This window comes from Chamaea fasciata, unplaced genomic scaffold, assembly GCF_029207755.1.
Source record: "Chamaea fasciata isolate MVZ Bird 193981 ecotype frontalis unplaced genomic scaffold, bChaFas1.0.hap1 SCAF_1, whole genome shotgun sequence".
Classification (NCBI taxonomy): domain Eukaryota; kingdom Metazoa; phylum Chordata; class Aves; order Passeriformes; family Sylviidae; genus Chamaea; species Chamaea fasciata.
In genome coordinates this window covers 132,820,153-132,839,266 of record NW_027094086.1, presented here as the reverse complement: position 1 = coordinate 132,839,266, position 19,114 = coordinate 132,820,153, and the positions used below count along the sequence as shown (strand labels likewise).

Genomic DNA, 19,114 nt, shown 5'->3' with positions numbered 1-19,114 from the left:
TCATTCCCCTGCACAGTGAGAGGAAACAACAGGAGGCAGGTCCAGCCATCACTGCCTGGGCAGAGCAGGCTGGGAGCACCACTGCAGGGACAACTTCTGCCTCCTCTGACCAGCACAAGGGAAACTGCAGTTCTGCCACTCAGTCATGGCATTCATCTACCTCACAGTCACCTGCTTTAGCCTGCAGTCCTACGGACAGAAGGCATATGCCAGCCTCTGCAACAAATTCAGGCATCTGCTCTAAAAACGTTTAAGACAAGTGACAGATTTAGAACAGATCTGACAGATAGCAAAGATATTTTGTAATTGTTTCATAAGCAAAAAATCAGTAGCTGGAAGGTACAGCAAGACTTAAATTGGAAAAGTCTCTACTGTGAGCTCAAGCACTGTACGTGTGGGGAGGGCTCTACTGGCCGGTCCCCAGGAACAGGCTGGCCAGCCTCTAGCTGGGGGGATAGAGGGAGCTAAGGATATCTGGGGCCAAAGGGGTTTTGGAATGTCTGCATGTACTGGGAAGAGGAGGGGGGGCTAAGAGAGAGGAGACTGGGTAACTGCTGTGACTAGACCCTCTGCAGGAAATTACTCTCCATGACTGCTGAAGGGACAATCTGAAAAATCAGTGTTCGTGATCAAAGACCTTTGGATAGAGTAGCTTGTGTATCTTCCTTCCCACTCCTTCTCAGATAATTGGTACTCAGTGCTCAATGAGGGACTGCAAAACTTTTAAAGGAAGGCTTGACAGCAATTCCCCTTTGCCAAATCCAATGCCAATACCCCTGATGGGGTATAGATTCATGCTCAGACAAAAGGTTTGCTCAAGCAGGACTCAAAGGTCACATAGAAAGTGTGAATGATAGATGAACCCTTTACACAAACAGGATAATGAAATTAGGTAGATGGCAAAAACCCCCCACAATCTTGATGAAAGGGAGTAATGACAATACGTTTACTAAGTGGGGAGTAATGAAATATGGTAGGGGTAGAATGTGAATATCTAGGCCACATGCAATGTTTTGATCACTGCATAAATGGGGCAGAGAGAAGCCAGGTGAGCTTTGCATTAGCCATGAAGACTGTTTTGTGAGTGTCTTGTTAGACTCACATGTGCAGTTCGTTGGAATAAGGAAGCAGGACCATACTTACAGACAACTAATCTGCCTGACCTTTGTAACTAAATGACACCTGCAATCATTCGCCATGAAGTAAGAACAGCAGACATGCTAGAACTTAGGTGTTTGGGGCAACTGACTGGTGGCAGTTAGAGCATTTTAGACGGGAAAGGGATCCAGATTCATGCTTCTGGCAGACAAAAAAACCCCCTGTATATCATTGTCCTGTACATCTGAGTGACAGTGGGTTCTGCTGAGAAATCCAGCTAAAAGGAAGATACTCTTCCAGTATTATCTTGTAAGAAAGACCTGAAAGCAGACAGTAACTTCAGGAAGTGCTCAAGGTAGGAAACTCCAATTAGGAATAAACATGCGACAATTCTGCAGCCCAGTATTAAATCCTTACATTCCTAGAAAAGGAAAAGTTGAAATCGTGCCTCCAGGAAGTTTTGTATTTGCTGGCTGGGCAAACGTTCATCATCTTGGTTTCTGTGGATACCATTTTTAGGCAACTAAGTAATACCATGGAGTACATATGCAAAATTCAAAGCTGTGGTTCTCAGTGGGTAGCCTGGCCTTAGATAACTGTATAGATTTAGTCATTAATTGCTCTGAGCTTCCATATCTGTTGAATGACAGGAAGTAGGAACTTCTTAACTCCCATGGAAGAGGTTACATGCATAACTACATTCTGGGCAGAAAGCTGTACTCCAACGCCATGGTGCGTCCAGACCAGTTACAAGTGCTCAGAACCGGTCTTTCGACTGGCTTGCTGCTAGAGCCGACTGGAAAATCCATGAAGGCACCTGAACGAATGGAAACTGCGGTTTAAATGCACCGTTTTTTTTTCTGTGTGTGGGTTACTTTGACGATAACCGGGTCTCCGGCACTCTCCAAAGCCGGCGGCGCTCCGCCAGCCCCGGCCCGGCCCCCGGCTGTCAGTGCGGGCGGGGCGGCGCTGCGCCTGCGCGCGGGGGCGAGGCGGGGCGGCGCCCGCGGGATCCGCCCGCCGTGGGATCCGCCCGCCCTCCCGCCGCTTCCCGCCGCGTCCCGCTGCTTCCCGCTGTGTCCCACCGCGTTCCCGTGCAGCGCCGCGCGGTGAGTGCCCTCGGGCAGGGCCGCGCCGGGCCTGTCCGTCCGCCCGGCATCCCGGGCAGTGCTCCGCTGGCATGGGCGGATGGGGCGGGTCGGGATGGGACGGGGCCCCTGGCTGCGCCCGGCAGCGGGGCTCTCTGCCCTCGCCCCTCCTCGGGGCCGGGGCTGTCCCGGCGCTGTCGTTCCCGGTTGGAGGCCTCGGCGGGTTTCCCACGCCGGCAGGCTCACGGTGTCCATTTCTGCTCCGCCTAGACCATGTCCAAGTCCCTGAAGAAGATCGTGGAGGAGAGCAGGGAGAAGAACCAGCCCGAGGTGGACATGTGCGACCGCGGCATCTCCAGCATGCTGGACGTGCCCGGCCTCTGTAGGTACCGGCGGCGGCGGGCGGGCACAGCGCGAAACTTCCTTATTTGTCCCGGGCGAGCGGGGGCCGGCCCGGACTCTGTCCCGGCCCCGCTGCGCTGCTGGGGCCGCCCGAGGCCCTTTGGGCGTGAGGGGCTTGGGGAGGGGTCCGTGGGCTGGGCGAAACGCGCCGTAGCAGACTGCCGGCAGCACCGCAAGGAGCCGTGCGCGAGTCCGGGGGAGCCTCGCACCGGGGCTCAGCGTTCCCTGTCGCGCTGCTGTGGCACTCGACTGATGGGGAGACTTTCCCTCTTCTCCGTCCTGCTACTGAAACAAAAACACCAGCCGAGTAGCATCTCCACTGAAAGAGGTTTTTGAAAGGGATAAGGTGACATCAACCTGCAATTATGCGTGACTGATCTTTGAAGGAGAGGACAGTAGTACCGTATCACAGATACAGCAGCATCATGCTTTGGATATTATAGGATTGCACATGCTTCCTGAAACTTGACAGGGTGCTGCTGTTAGTATGGTGCATTTGCTGTAGTTAAATTTACAGTAAATACAGCATACCAATAACAGCATGCTGTTACAGTTCTGGAGAGCACATAAATGAAGAGCAAGGTAGGTATCTTTGCCTTGTTAAAGTGCACATGATGTTATGACGTAGCCAGTACTCAAGGAGTTAAAGTTGTGACTGTCTGCCACAGGCTGAATTTTTTCTGAATGCGTGATGCAGTGAGGGAAAAAAAGCAAAATCTCAACTAACCAATGTACTTAAAACTCTTGACTGTGTCCTGGCTTAGCTCTTTACTATGTTTGTTAAACTTGAGAGCAGCCAGGATCAAGCACACGGAACTTCTCACAAGATAGATATGAGCCTGGGATAAGGTATGGCTCGCTACCCGCTCACCAATATCTGCAGAGCTGGGAACACCATCAAGGTGTCTTCAACCACATCAGTAAAGGATGAAGTCTTAAGTACAGTTTTGCAGAACTAGGTTCTGTACTTAAGTCTTCATTCTGGACTTTTTTCCTGCTTCTGGGTGGTGCATGAGACTTTGTGAAGATGGTGTTGTAAGGACAATATATGTCACATTAAATAGAAAGCTTCGCTGCATTTCTCTTGGATAGGCAGTTATTTGAGATAAAGGGGTGCTTATCTCACATTAGTTAGAGATCAGTTTTGAAAACCATGCTTAGATCTGTCAGGTATATGGGTAGCCTGAGAGTGCTGTTGCTTTTGGTAAGTAGACTTAGTGCCTGCTATCAACCCTAGATACATGATTGATTAATTAATTAATTAACCATCATTGATTGTTCAAGCATGGAAAAAGGATAATCCTCAAAAAAGAAGCTTTTCTTGCACAAAGACTCTTTGGGATTTGTTGTTCAGGCAGAGCCAGGGACCAGGGTGGGTGGGACACTGTGGTCCCCGGATGCTCCCCTGATAGCAAGTTGCTAATTAAGCATCTGAAATGTCTTTGGCAGGGAGTTGCCTACATGAAGTATAGACTTGTGGTACCCTAGTTGGACTGCATCAGAGGAGTCTCTGTGCAGATAACTCTTGGTGCACGTGGTGTGATTTGATCTAGCATGAGCATTTGGGGCCTTCTTCAATTTGAGATTAAAGTTAGGGAAGGGGGAAGTGATGAGTGGTTTCTATTAAATTAATTGCTTTTTCAGTTGTTACGTTCACTGGCAGAATACATAAGTTGGTTTGGGTTTTTTTTTACCGTGGAAGTATTTGCCTTCTGGAGAAGGAATACCTTTCACCAGATAAAAATAATGAATGCAAATTATTTCTGAATTTTTAGTAATGGCTTGAGGAAGTGTTAAATTTGTTTTCAAACCCCTGTCATCGGACTCCAAATGGATGGTCTTCTCTAATGTAGATTGGGTGTTCTGGTTTTCTCTGGCTCTCAGAACTGGCATGTAAGCTAGAGATGACAGCTTGGTACCTTTTCTTCTCAGTGTGTTGCATACCTTTGAGCTATTTTTAGTTATTTTTAGTTATTTTTAGTTATTTTTAGTTATTTTTAGTTATTTTTAGTTATTTTTAGTTATTTTTAGTTATTTAGCTATTTTTTTTTTAGTTATTTAGCTATTTTTTGCCTTTTGAGCTATTTTTAGTTTTCCCTTCCATGAAGTAAAGATCTCTGTTAGAAGCAATCATCAATATTCATGCCCAGTGACTCTTCTTGCACAGCTTTTCATCTTTAAGGAGGGCCACTAGTAGACGTTGAGAGTTAAGGTAAGTTTAGATAATGATTGCAGGGAACATTTTTGGCTATTTGAGTTTTGGAGGTTGGAAGGTATGCCTGAGTTACTGTGTTCAGTATTTTGTCTCATGTAATTATTCAGTGGTTGTGAATGCCCCTACCAGAGATGCCAAGTATCCCTTAAAGGTAAACTGCTCCCTGTAGTCCTTCAAGGAAAGGACCAAGCCTTGTCTCACTGCATGTTTGAGTACTTGCTGCAGAGTGGCTAATGAGCTTGTATTTAACCTTTCTTAACTTACTTAGGGTTAATACAGACACAAGGATTTGGAAGTAGTGTGCCATGTGACATCTGTTCACTGGGCCAGTCCTTTTCCTTAGGTGTCACCCTGTTCTTTTCATATGTGTTTAGAAAAAAAAAAAAACAAAAAAAAAGAAAGTGATAGAGAAAGCTGGTGTTATGTGAGGACAAAGAGGAGGAAAGGAATATATGCCCTGTCTTGGATACAGTTCTCTTCTGGCTTCTCTTTTCAGTCTAGTGAATGGCTTGCTGCAGTATAGGGCAGTCACTAATACTTTCTTTTGCATTGTTTTCCACCTTCTGTAGTAGCTGCAGGAGAGACAAAGGAGACTGAACTTGCCTCTGTCAAATACCCGTGTCTCTTTCCAATTAAGGATGAAATACTTCTATCTGGAACGAGATTGACAAGCTAGCTTACACCCATAAGCTTGGCAACCTTTACATCTCTTCCCACTTTCATGTTTAGCAAAGAAAGAGTATGGTTACCAGCTTATAGACAACGGGATGTTCAGATTGACAAAAAAAGGTTAAGTGGTCCTGAAGCACTTCTGACTCAGGAGTTCACTAATGTCATTAGAAAGAGACTTCAATTTTTGGAATATTCCTCAAATCCAGGCACTTCCATGTTTTCTCATAATGACTTAAAGTACAAATTAGAATTGTGTTACAGACCTTCAGAGCATGTGAATTTTTGATCCTTTCAGCACTGTAATATGAGAACCCTTTTTCAGACATGTTCTGTAGAAAAGAGTTTTCATTTGAGACAAAAAAAATTCCCTTGATCTAAGTGTTTTGTGCTTCAGCTTGTCATGCAAATACTGTGGGAAACAGTTTTAATTGTTTTTTATTGACTTTTTTTTTATTCCAGCATATGATGAAACAGCAATTACACCATTTGTGTGCACATCTCTACTACAGTTGTGCATTCTCCATACATAAATAGTGTAAAAAATGTCTTGTCCCATGGAAGTCTTCTATTGTATTGGTTTGGGGGGTTTTTTTGCCTTCATATTGTGAAGTAAATAGATTATATTTATTAATAAAGCACCCACTATGGACAGGTTATGGTAGAGAGCAGTAATAGACATCCTGTAGGCTGAACGAGCAGGTCCAGCAAGAAGGGAGTGATGTGCCCTTTCCTTAGCATAGGAAAAATAAATAGAAAGGCACTTATTGATAGGACTTTGAACAGCCATCAACAACTATGGGATTGTTCTTGGAGAATGGACCAGTCTCATTTATGTGTCTTTTAAGCAGTTCATATGGAGAAGCCACAAGTAAAGGAATTATTTTGCCCAAATAACTTGCGACATCTGCTCTGTTGTCAGGGAAGAAATATTGGATGCAATCCTATTTATGTGTTAATTTGTTCTCATTATCATTCCATCTGTAAGCTATTCATATTTTGCATAAAGTACATACTTGTGTGGTAGGAATTAACATGACTAGAATTTTTTATCAGAAAGTTAGTGTTGATAAAATTGTTCATTCCTAAAATAATGAAAGCACAGAAGATGGAGAGGCAGGCCACTTGTAACAAATACTGTAATGCTCATCCTGCATTAACTTCCTCCAGTGGGACAGGCAGTGTCTTATCTTGGCTCAGCAAAGTCACTGGGGTCTTCCTGTTTTGTGGGTGTGGGTTTGGTTTTATTTTTCTAATTTATTTTACTTTGGTTTGGTTGTGTTGTCAGGCTGGTGTTTTTTTTGTTCTTTTTTTTTTTTTTTAATGGGGATGACTTTTATTTGTTTTATATTTTCCTTAAGGTTGACTCTTGTTATCCAGATATTTTATGTAAAGCTAGCTTGCAGTGCATGGCAGCAGTATATGAAAAGATTTGATAATAGAGCCAAAATGGAAGAACCTAAATATTCTTCCCTTGACTCAGACTCACTCCTTTTTGAAGTAATAGTGGGACTGGGACCATAATGAGAATCTGTGATTACTGTGCAAGTAGGTATTATCCTGACCCTCAGACTTCAGTGTGAATATCTGAAAGCATTGATGAAATCACAGTAACTTAGTGCTTGTACACTAGTGATTATAATGTTACTGAGGTAGTGTCCAGAAGCTCCTGCAATGGCATCACAGGGAGGTTATAACAATTTCCCAGGGGAATCTCAGTCCCTTCCATTCTCGGGAGGATGGAACGTGGGCTGAGTCATCTGCCCATGTCCATCATGACCATAACACAAGTATGTTATACTTACCTGGACTGTGCACATGCAAATCAAAATTGCCCCACCAGGCCCCCTTTAGCCTTCTAGATGTTACTTGGGGATGTTAATCAGTTAAGACAGATGTCGGCTTTGTCAGACTTGATAGTTAAATTGTCCTAAAGAATGACTTTATGTATAGGGTGAGGTAAATCTCAGTCAGCTTGACATCCCACAACACAGTCCTTTTCACAGGAGTAGGTGTGTGGGAGCATAAGGAAAACATGTTACTTCCAGGGGTTGGTTGTTTGGCACAGGTCAGTTTAATGGAAGTGAGCAAATTTCCCTCTGTGTAAGGAGTGAGCAAGTACCGCCTGCTTGGCTTCCTTTCTTAAAATGCTTCTAAACTTCTCTCTGAACTGGTAGTAGCTTTGGACCTTTCAAGACTGAAGAATCTCTTTGTCTTGGTATGTCTAAAGTGCTGCTGGAAGTAGTCCAGAGCACAGACACCTAAAACCTTTGCTCTTTTCAAAATAGAATTGGAGTATAGCCTTTCTTGTTCCTTTGGGGGATGTCAGCCTGCTGTTGCTGGTCGAAGATGCCATGGGACTTTTTGTCATGCATCAGGATTGACTGAGATAGTGAAGTTTCAGACAAGGTGTCTAGGCTTCAGTCAAATTTGGACAGTAAAACACAGTTTCAAATGCCTTTGCTCTAGGGATTTTGCCCTGAAATTTTTAATGTGGACTTTGTTCTGTTTTGTATAGATGTGAGAGAAGAAACCTTTCTGAAAAGTCTCAGTTGAAGAACACAGCGATGGGACAAAAAAGGAGAGGGAGTAGTGAGAATAATGCTTCTTACCTTGTGTTGGTAAAGGCCCATGGTGCGCATGGCTTGATGGTGTAGTCAAAAGGCTTACCTTTAAACATGCACAGAACTTAAGGCATTTAAATTCATCAGGAGTTTAACGTTCAGAACACCAAAGTCTGCAGCCCCAAAGCTTCATTGCCCGTGATTATGCATCCATGCTTCCTTTGTACAGATGTGATGACATTGTTTAACTTCTCTGCTTTAAAAGCAAAGTGAAATGGAAGCAACTTTGTACAGTATCAAAAGCAATAATGTGGTTTTTTCCTTTTTTTTTAAAGAAAAGCAGATTTTTTTGTTGTTGTTGTTGTTGTTGTTGTTGTTGTTGATGCTGTTGTTGATGCTGTTGGGTCTAGGTAAAGCCTTAGAGCTCCAGAATGACTTGTTTCTGAAGTAAAATGAAGGAAAAAAAAGTTTTTTCTCTGGCATTGATGATGTCAGTTTCGATCTGGCTATGGTCTAGGTTCAGTTGCCTTGGAACTGAAGACATCAGAAGGGCTGCACTTCTGGTGGTTTTGTTCTTTACTAGTCAGGCTTGAGTATCAAGGGCCCATGAAATGTTGATTTTTACTGATTGTCACAGTTATTAAAATAGCTAAACCAAGAGAAAAAAATGTGTAAAGCGTACTTAGGCAGTGCATTTGGTCGCAACTTGTGACTGTCTCCAGAATCTTCTCTGATTTTGCTGTGTAAATTGCAATCCTATATTTATCTATATGGGCAAGCAGTGTTAAATGGTTGCTTAGGGTTCAGATACCAATATGCCTTTTATGTTTTAAAGAAAGAGCTCTTTGTGGAGGCTGCTGCTCCTGTCTCCCCTTTAGTGATGATTTTCCTACAATACTTACAGACGATTTCTATGGGTTTCTTTCCCTGTCCCCTTGCTCTACATAGCAAGGTGGTGCAGGCAGTACTTAAAGTGCTCAAATTTTGGGAGAAATTCAGGGTGGGTGCACTGTTTCCTCTTTTCTCCTTCTTGCCCTTCCTTCCTTCACAACCTACAATTGCACAGGGAGCTGTGGTGATGATTTTTTTTTTTTAAACACTGAACTTTCAGATCTTATGGTGCCTTTGAGTGACTGCTTTCATTCTGCTGACAGGTTATATCTGCTTGTGTTAAGTCATGAACTTTTTCAAGGATTAGCTGGAATGGTTGCAGTATCAGTGAGTAAAACTCTCCATGTTGTGTCTGATGCAGTAACAGAACTGTGAAGTAAAAGGGCAGAGTAGGTGGATGTGTCCTTCAGTCCTGAGCTTCTCTCGTTTATTTGTGACAATGCACATGAATCAAGGTACTGGAGTGGAAAGAATAACTTTCCTAATTTTTTTTCAACTGAAATATATACAAGTTCTCAGTTGCCATGTCCATAAACTAACTTCTCTCTCTCTTCATTTGCAGTTACGCTGTCTCACATCACACAGCTGGTTCTGAGTCACAACAAGCTTACAAGTAAGTGTGTTCCTGGTTTTGGGCTTCATTGCAGGCAGTTGAGTGACATTAAGAAGCTGACGCTGCTAGTTTGATACAGAGTGCAATGACACTGTTGGAGTGGTGCTTCTTAGTTAGTATTTCATTAGAAGTGAAGAGACTGAGGGTGTGACTAAGCAGCCATTTTCAACATGCCTTTCCAGCTTCAATACATACCTACAATGTACTGGAAGATCTGTAATTCTCAGTCTTGTAACCAGTTCAGCCTGAAATCCAATTTCTACCATGGCTCTGAAGTCCTTATGTTAAGGTGAGGATTTTTGAAGTTTTTAACTGTATCAAAAACAAAACAGTTTGCATTTTAGTGATGGGATAATGAATTTGACTGAAGCAAAGCAAATTACAACTCCACTGCATTACATCTATAACCAAACATCTATGAGCAAGGCCAACTGAATGTAAGCATCAGGCATGGAAGTCAAGTAGCCTATTTCTGTCCAAAAAAAGGTTGTCTCTTGGTCATACTGCACATACCACATTCAGGGTGTGGATCCTGCTTCCCACAGTAAAGAAGCCCCTAAGTCAGGTGTTGGTGAATAGCATATCGAGAACAACATAAATATGAGACTTAAATCGGTGGAGGGAGATACTAGACTGACTTTTGCAAGGCAAAAGTTTTTGTGGGTGTGGGGTTTTTGTTTTTGTGGTTTATCCACCAGTATCTTGTGCAAACATTCCTGCTTCTTGGTTGTTGAAATTAAGCAGTGAATTTTGTCTCACCCCTGTTTCTGTGCAGCTTCTAAAGAGAAGTGCTGCTCTTGTTGATGTTCTTGTCTACTCTTCACATGTGCCAGTGGATTTCTCTCTAAACCAGTCCTCTTTTTGAAAGTCAACCGGGGAGATGAAATGGGGAGGGGAATGAAACCAATGAAGTGGGTGTGTGTTGACACGAGGTGCATTAGGGTGTATCCAAGGAAATCTTTGCAGATTGAGATGGGTCTTAAAAAACACAAACAAACTAATAAAACTCAACCTGTTGAGCTCTGCACTACTTGCTGCATGAGCTGTAAGGTAGTATGTGTTATTTAAAATGTGTGAATTAATGCAAAAGTGTCGCTGTAGTCTCTGTGCATTTGCCGAGGATTAAGCATGAGGAAAATATAAATATCCTTATATTTTAGCACATAAACCCTTCTCTGGATGCAGTTTATGGGGTACTAATATGTAGCTTAAAGGGTTTGTAGTAGTAAATAGAAAACTTTATGGGCACTCTGTGACTGGCTTTGAGAACGATGAATTGGATATTCAGGACCCTTCTTTTGATAGTGTAGTGCCCTCTAGAATGTCATCTTGCTATTTGTTTTTAACACATTGTAGTTTTCAAAGGAATCTCAATTTAATAACAAATGTGACCAACAGTTTCCAGCCATCTGGCATATAAATGATGACTGATGGGTAAGTTAATGGGCCTGTTAAGAGAGGGAAAATCCAAAGTGTATCACTGTTAAACATGCCGCTCTGTCCATGGTTTAGAGGGCCACAAAGTTACAAATAGCTTGAAGCTGGGAGAATGTTTTGAGAAAGATTATGGTAAATTATCTTTAGGCATATTGCCATCTGGCATCTGTTATCAGCCACTGGTGGAGCTGGGCTGTGGGGCCACCCAGCTAGTGACTTGTGTGTTCCCTCAGGTACTCCAAGGAGATGGCTATCTCTGAACTTGAGCTTCTGGAAGCTAGGCAGTTAATGGTACTCAGCCACTGCAGTTTTCTCTGCAGCCTTTGGAGGGTTGCAGGCACCTTGAGATAGCAATTCATTCTGTGCACCTCTGTCTAATTCTTTTGATCAGACAGCTCATCCAGGGTTGGGTACCTTAGTGCTGACAGGCAAAGCTTCTCTCTGGTGCTGATTATTTACTCTGGTGTCTCTGTCTGAATGGCTGCTTACCTGGCACAAGGATGAAATGAGTTGGAAATGTTACTCTTTGTAAACTTCAGTATTCTTTGTCTGAGATTTGTAAGATTCCTAGAACTTTTGAAATCTGACACTTTTAGGCTGACAGTGAATGAGCTCTTTCACCTGATGTCTTACAAATTTTAAGGTAGCTACAGGATGATCTCGGCTGAGCACACAGTTGGCTGGACGGGTAGCAGGTGTCTCTGCCTTGCTCTGAGGAAGAGGAGGTAGGCTGAAGCTCCTGCATGAAGGCTTGAATCATGGCAAACTTGGCTGTCTCAGGTCTGAGCTTGGGGAGGGTATGTGCTTCAGCATGAACTCCACCCTGAAAAGCTGAGTAACTAACCTATGTCCTAAGTGAGTCTTAGCTGCAGACCTGACTGGGGGAGGAAAGATGCAGTAATAAGAAATGTCCAAGAAGGATGTGTTCAGGTTGACTTTAACTATTCAAGAAAAATACAGAGTGTACCATTTGCTTAAAATAGTTTTAGTTTTCAAAATACCAATTTCAAGATTGCCATGACTGTAAGTTTGTGTTACATTACATTAAATCTCAGCCTTCAATTAACTGCTTTCTCCTAAAGTAGCTATCAGATCAGCAGGCTGCAAGTACATGCCCTCTCTCAGCCAAGGGATTCTGTCAGCCTTTCTAATTGCTGTGTTTGGGTTTCTTTCATGGGAAGGTAGGACCACTGCTTGTCCTGAGAAGTAGCTCATCGAGTCTGAAACTTACTCTTCTTTCACAAATGGATGTAGACACTTAAATAGACAGCACACATTTTTAAAAGGCTAAATTTCAAGTTCATATTCTCATATTTGACACTGTTGACCTAATCTTTTAAGCTATGTAATTAATTGTCATAGCAGATTGTTCTTAAAATGACTAGGAAGCTGATGGCAGTGACACTTGACATGCTGCACTAAGGTCATATTAGCATCTTCTACTAGTTTTCTGCCATTTAAATGAGTGTTTTGCTAGGGTTTTTTTTTTGGTGTTTAGAGTAAATATGTCTGTCGAAAAAAATAAATAAATGTAAAAACTGGATATGCATATTTTTATGTAAACATACTTCATGTTTTTGCCGGAAAAATATTAAAGCTAAGTAAAGTTTCATCAGCGAGTATGAGGATTGCTCTATTAAATCCATCGTACTGCTCAGAATATTTTTGTGTCACGGATTTTACTTGTATTTCCAGTGTGCCATTCGTACTTCATTTACGTGTCTAAATCAGTCATTATCGAAAGTACTCAAGTCCACATTGATTTTTCTGGAGCATATTAGGCTGATTTTTTTTCAGCTATCTGGTGCTATGCTCATGGAGGAATCTTGAACTGGCTTTTTCTGTTCTAGGTGACTTCTGAAACAGTTGAGTCTGTCCTTTGCTGCTTGGTGAGAACTTCTTGTGCTTCAAAACTCTCAGGGAAGCTAAATAGCTGTGATTCTGCAGTCTTGTTGAACCAGGTGCTGCATAAGTGACAAAGCTGGGAAGATTCCTCTGTAGGGTCTTTGGCAATCCAATAGAAAGGAGAAGGAGAAAGTGAATATTTGTCCTTTTTCTTTGCATAATGTAAACATAGGGGCCAGTGTCTCTATATGTTGTACTAGCAGTTTTTTGTTCCATCATTTAGTCATTTTAAAGCCACCTATCCAGTATACAGCTGAGAAGCAAAATTCAAGGTAGTCATTGTCTGTATAGGTTGTCTGAGCCTGACACAGATATCTTTTGAACCCACTGGCTACCATCAAAATAAATGCAATAGAAGCCTTAATAAGTGTTTTTTAAATGGGTGGAACTGAGTGGCTGAACCATAGATACCTGCCCTTCAGTGTGGTGGATTAATTTGGGTAGGTGTGACCAAGTTGTTTTTGTTCCATGTCACTGGATGCTAGCTGAGGGACGTACAGATAACATTCACCTCCTGCTCAGTAGGATCATTTCTGGCACATGAATAGTGGTAGCAAATTAGTGTAGCTGTGCTAGAGGGGTGGAGAGGGAGTTTGAGCTACAGGACATCTTATTATAGAAAGCACATTTGATCAGTCTGATCAGCCACAAATACTTTCTGCATCATCTGTGCAACAGTGGTAATTTTTATGGGTATCTATGCTTCTGTTTTGTGTATTTCTAGGGCTGCTTCACTCAAGTTCAAGTGGAACATAACTGAAAGTCTGCAGCAATCTTGGCCACTTGTTCATCTGGTGCCACTGTGCAGGATGAAAGTGACCTTCAGGTGTTGGTGTAGGTCTGCTTGTTCTGCAGGACCAGCTGTCATGATTCCTATGACATTGCTGCTCTGTGGTTCATGCTGGTGTAGTTCCAGTCATGTGTTAAGGAATTTGTCATAGAAGTTCTTGAAATCAAACTTAGAGCTACTTTGTTCAAAGTCCTTCGGCTAGAATTTGTGCTTCAGTAACGCATCTGGGGAACAGGCTGGGAATTGCAGAATACTGAGATTCTGGGGAGCCCAGGTCAGGGAGAAGAGGGGACATCACCAAGCTTGTCTGTTTTTAATCTGTGTCTTGCCCCATATCATTTCAAGCAAAACAAGGTAGAGCTCTGGGAGACAGTGTAAAATAGATCATCTGAGTCAGGATGAGGATTTTTTCCAAGCTAATGGTGGGGTTTGTCTATCACATGTCTTAAGGGCTCATGGGGTTTGGGGTTTTATTTATTTACTTTATTTGTAAATTGATTGTGCTAAAACAACAAATGCCTACCTTTGACCGGAAAAAAGTACCGTTGCAGGCTGAAGTCAGCAGGTAGGTTAGGTTTCACCTTTGGGTCCCCTTGTGCTGCTAGATTTGTAAGTGAACAAAAACTGGAGTAGAATTAGCAACAAAAAAACCTCCCTTTCATAGAGAATACTGATAGAGCTTAAAAATGTGGCTTAGGCCTTGTCTGCTTCTTCCTAGCAGAGCAGCTTTTGTGTACTCTTTTGACATAAAGTATGAAGGGAATACTGAACCTTCTGGACTTTAGATAGGTCGGCCAACTCAAGGTATTCTCCAGCCATTTAAAACATACACAGAATTTCACATCCTGGTATAGGATGGGAAATCCTTACTTGGTATGCTGAAGAAGTTTTGACAATTAAAATCTATGTACTATATTGTGAGTAGGGAGTGTGTTTAAAGAGGTTTCAGATGCTCCGTTTGTCTGTTATCCCACCCAGAAGGGCACAGAGGGGAAGATGTGACTGGAAAGCAGGCTGGTATATTAAAGGTTACTTCAGCATTGACAGCAGGTGTGAGCGCTGCTTGTCATCAATATGTGTGCAACTATTACTCTGTTAGCCTGTTTTATTTTCACTTATTTTGGGATGTGCAGTAAGTCTTTGGCTTGTATCTACTATGACAATTATTTGTATTACCTGCCAGTGATGATTAATCAACATTGCAATCATTTGAGGAAATCCATTCAGAGATTTGTCTTTTGTGTCGTTATCTGCTTGTACCGGGAGTGTTCCTGCTGCTAGTGGAAGTACCAGTACTCTGTGGTTTGTCCAGTAGAGGCCACTGTTGGAGTACATTTGGCAGTTTTATTCCTGGGAGGACGCTTGTGTTCCTGATAGCTGGTAGCTCTTCATCCCGCCTGGTGGGTGATGGTGGACAGCAACTTCGTTTTTGCTGTTCTCCTCAGTCTCCTTAACCTCAGGTGATCCTGTGCTCACTGGCTTCACATATTCTTGTGGTGCCTGTAAATGATCTCAAAAGTTTCCTGCTATTCGTAGCTCACTCCTGATGATTTCTATATCCTTTTGTTCGTGTGCTCTGACTCCTTATGCAGTACTATCAAATGATTAAATGAGAGATCAGGAACAGCTATTTTTTCCACAAACCTCTTCTGTGTTACCTGATGTCATGTTCTCTGTCCATCTCTACCATTCTTCTGATCTGCTGTCCTATACTGTTCTGTGATCGTTCCACTGCCTCTCCCTTGATTCTCATGTAATCCTTTACTCATCTTTGGTCTCTTCCTTTTTGTGGGGTGATCCATTAGTTTTTTGCTGCTGGTTCCCATTTCCAGACCTGAATTTTGTTTGAGTTCATTTTGTGCTCATGTCAGAATAGCTGTGTCTCATTGATCATTGTTCTTTTGACAGCCATGTGGTCACCCTTTATCATCACTGTACATTTTGCCTTCTTTCAGCAGAGCAGTTCAAAACTTTTCTTTTTTTCTGCTCACACAACTTCTTTGCTTCTTTGCTCTGCCATCTCCTAAATTGTTTTTCTCTCTGTGTGTGACCAGCACAGAAGATTGTCCCTTTGTTGCTGTTAACCCTCTTGGCTGTGTCCTTGATCTTTTTTAGCATGCTGCTAAAATCTCTTAGTTTAATTTTTACATTAGGATGTCTCCTTTCTGAGTCACCTTTCTGGCTGTAGTCTGTACCTGGATCTATTGGAGGTAGTCCAGAGACAGTAACACTGCATCTGCCTGTCCTGAATTCCTTCCCAGTCTAGCTGCTTTGTCTTCTCCAGTCTGCTGAAATGTGTGATGGTGTCTCCCACTGGTATTGTCTGACACTTTGCATCTTGCCTGGTATCAGGTTATTTATGTAACAAATCTGCTGACTTCTGGAAGGAACTAGATGACCGTGTACTCTTTACTCTTTGTTGCTTCTTGTATTCTCCTCTACTGTGCTTCTGCCTCTGCTCTTTCCTTCTGGTCAGTCATTCCATGCTGTTGTCCTGACACAATATACCCCAAAATGGGGCAGGTGATGTTTGCAAGATGAGACTAGGGCTGTGTCCAAAGCACAGGACTTGTGCCTGACAGTATCTGTCAGCTGTGTATGGGAGAGATGCTTCAGGCTAACTGTAAGCCTTTAATTTTTTTGCTAAGTTTTGATTTGGTTTTACTTCCTGTTTCTGATGCAGGCATATCTAATGGGAAATATCTTTATGAATGCAGTACACAGGAGGATGTGAAAAGGAGGAAAAAAGGAGATCCCTATACATCTGCCTTACTAAATTTGTGATGTGGGTTCTACTCAAATGTTTAGATTAAATACCTTGTTAACCTTTTCTTCCTGAAAAACACCCCAAACCTTTGGTTCTTAGAAAATACAGACGGTAGAGAATTGTAATTTTAAATGTATATAATATCAGCTTTGCTTCTAAGAAGCTTTGGGGGAATGAAATAGAGTAACGTGTGAAAGTTTTGTGCTGTAATGGTATAAGGATACAAGCAGAAAGTACCCAATTTATGCATAAATTAAATTGTCAAAGTTTGTGCTGTATGGCACCAAAGTCAGTTTTGCGCCATAAGTAAAGCGACCATACTAAAAACAACACTAGATACAAATCACTTATCTTGAACGTAATTCTTCAGAAACTTTTCTTCTTTTCTTATTAAAAGACACCTGCTAACATATTAACTCCTTTTTAAGTCTCAATGTTTTCTGACATGTTACTACAAATTTCTTGTGTATTCACTTGCTTTCCAGTGGCTTAAAATAGCTCTAATTTTTTTGTGGAAGTCCCACATAAATCACCATTCTCCATTATATACTGGTTGTAATGGAAACTTATTGTAAATCTTCTTGCCACATACGGACTGTTTTGCAGTTGGCATTTTCAAAGGAAGTGAACATTGCAAAAGTGAACTCACCTCATTAAAGACATTAATTTTGTATTACAGAATTTAGTGTCCCAAAAGGCCAAGTAGAACCTTTTGGCTTCTAATATGGAAGGACTGAGACAAGAAGGTAGATTTGGTGTAGATGCAGGAGAAACTGGATTTTAGTTTCATGTACTTTGTTTTGTACTTTATTTTCTGTGTATTCTCTTTGTTCTTTTAGTAGTCAGGTGTGTTGAAGTGGGTAACGGCACAGCATTTTCCTTCAGACCACTCACCATCTGGCCTTTTAACTTTTTCCATTCACGTCCTATGGCATAACCTTTGGGGTAAAATAATTCCCTGACCTTGATGTGATGATGGGAAATGTGGTAACTGGTTGCATGTCTTGAAGTAATATGTCCTGTAGCTGGAAATGAAATGTACAGTCAGCTGAAGTCTGGGGGAAGCTAATGTAGAGGCACAGGGAGGACTCTGTGCCATACAGACTTAAGGAGGTGGCTTTAAGTACTGGGGAGCCCCAAACTAGGAGGGAGCTTAATTCATTCCCAATTCTGAGAACTGGAACAAGAAACACATGTGCTGACTCTACTTTTGAGCAGGGAGCTTTTTTACTGCAGCCTCTTCTGTGAGTATGTTTAGAGGACAGGCTGGTGTCCCCACTAAGCAGCGTCAGCACAGCAGTCTGCGATGCTGAATAGGGGAAAGACTCAGTTGATCCAAGTTGCAGTGAGAAATAGACCTGTGTGCATTTCTAAAAACATTTCAGCGGTGTAAAAATTTTAAACTCCAAATACTGCCTAATAAGGCAAACTGAAATCATGAAAATTTTTTTAGACCCACTGAAAGCAGAATTTTGTAAGTAAGTACTGCTAGGCACACAGGTAGATGAACATTTCTGAGTAAGAGGCTGAAGTGATCTTCACCTTTGAGGGTAATCTATAGTAATTGTTCAAGGCCTGGTGTGCAGGACATCTGTGGTTAGTACCTTTTGTAAACTGCAGAAAACATGTTACATAGACTGAAGTAAAGAGAATGTTGAGGAAGGGAAAGGTAAACTTAATGAACCAACTTCAGACAGATTGACTTATCTAAAGCCAGCAACTGTGCAGTAGTGTGAAACTCTGAAAAGATCATGCTTAAACAGTTCAAACATCTGAAAGAGACTCACTGGCATTTAGTGTTACCGTTTGCCTTTGGTGGAAGCCTAATACTAAATCTCAGCACTAGCAACTAACAGTTCTTTTGTCCTGCAGAAGTTATTTCTCTTAACCATCTGCTGTTGGAAGTATCAACACACATAGATAATCTGACCTGTATTAAGGGTATGTAGCCTGTGTTCTTCAGCTTTTTGCATGGTGTACCTCATGTTTTTGGGGTTTTTTTCTCCTGGCTTATATATAAGACAGCAAGTGTGTTGGCTGAACTGTGCACTTCTCACAAAGCAGTTATTGAAGATGAAGATGCTGGGGTTGACTACAGTAACTCAAAAAGCTTGGCTAATACTTTGTTCTCTTCAAAATTATTTGCAGAAATGAAGGGCATCTTTATATCCACATTTATATATATATACATCCTTATTCACACCATTCCTTAATGCTGTTAAAAATGCTAAAAAGCATCAGATTTTTGTGAGCTATTTTGGTATGGTTTCAGTTCTTTGCAGTTAGGTGATGTATTTTTAACATAGTAATGCCTTCTGAACCTCAGCCCCTGACTTCTAGTGTTTCTCTCCAAACTGTGACATCTTAAGCTCTCTTCTTAGAGAACAGATTTGTCCCTTTTCTTCACTAGATGTCACTTGATTCCCAGTGTCTTCTCAGTCTTTCTTGTGCTCACTACTCTTCTCCTTAGACTCTGGCTTCTGAATGAAAACTGTTTATTGACAAATTGCTTTGTTAGCACAGTAGCATATCAATGAGCTATAGTATAATTTAAACATGTTCATAAGAACAGTTTCATATCTGAGGTGCTTCTGTGGATAATTGAAATTAAAAAACCCTGCTGGTTTCTGGAAAGAGCAGAAGATTAAGGAGATGAGTTTGTTTTTAATGTTTTC

At 41.9% G+C, this 19,114-nt stretch overlaps 1 protein-coding gene across 1 annotated transcript in view; it reads left to right on the top strand.

Moving 5' to 3' along the window:
• The first annotated feature begins 2,114 nt into the window (after positions 1-2,114).
• The window catches only part of RSU1 (Ras suppressor protein 1), a 103,954-nt gene continuing 86,954 nt past the window's right edge, over positions 2,115-19,114 (top strand). Inside the window, exons 1-3 of the mRNA XM_066198404.1 lie at positions 2,115-2,207; positions 2,457-2,568; positions 9,490-9,540. Coding sequence (XP_066054501.1) covers positions 2,460-2,568; positions 9,490-9,540 — 160 coding nt within the window. The 5' untranslated portion in view covers positions 2,115-2,207; positions 2,457-2,459. The remainder of the gene's footprint in view (positions 2,208-2,456; positions 2,569-9,489; positions 9,541-19,114) is intronic.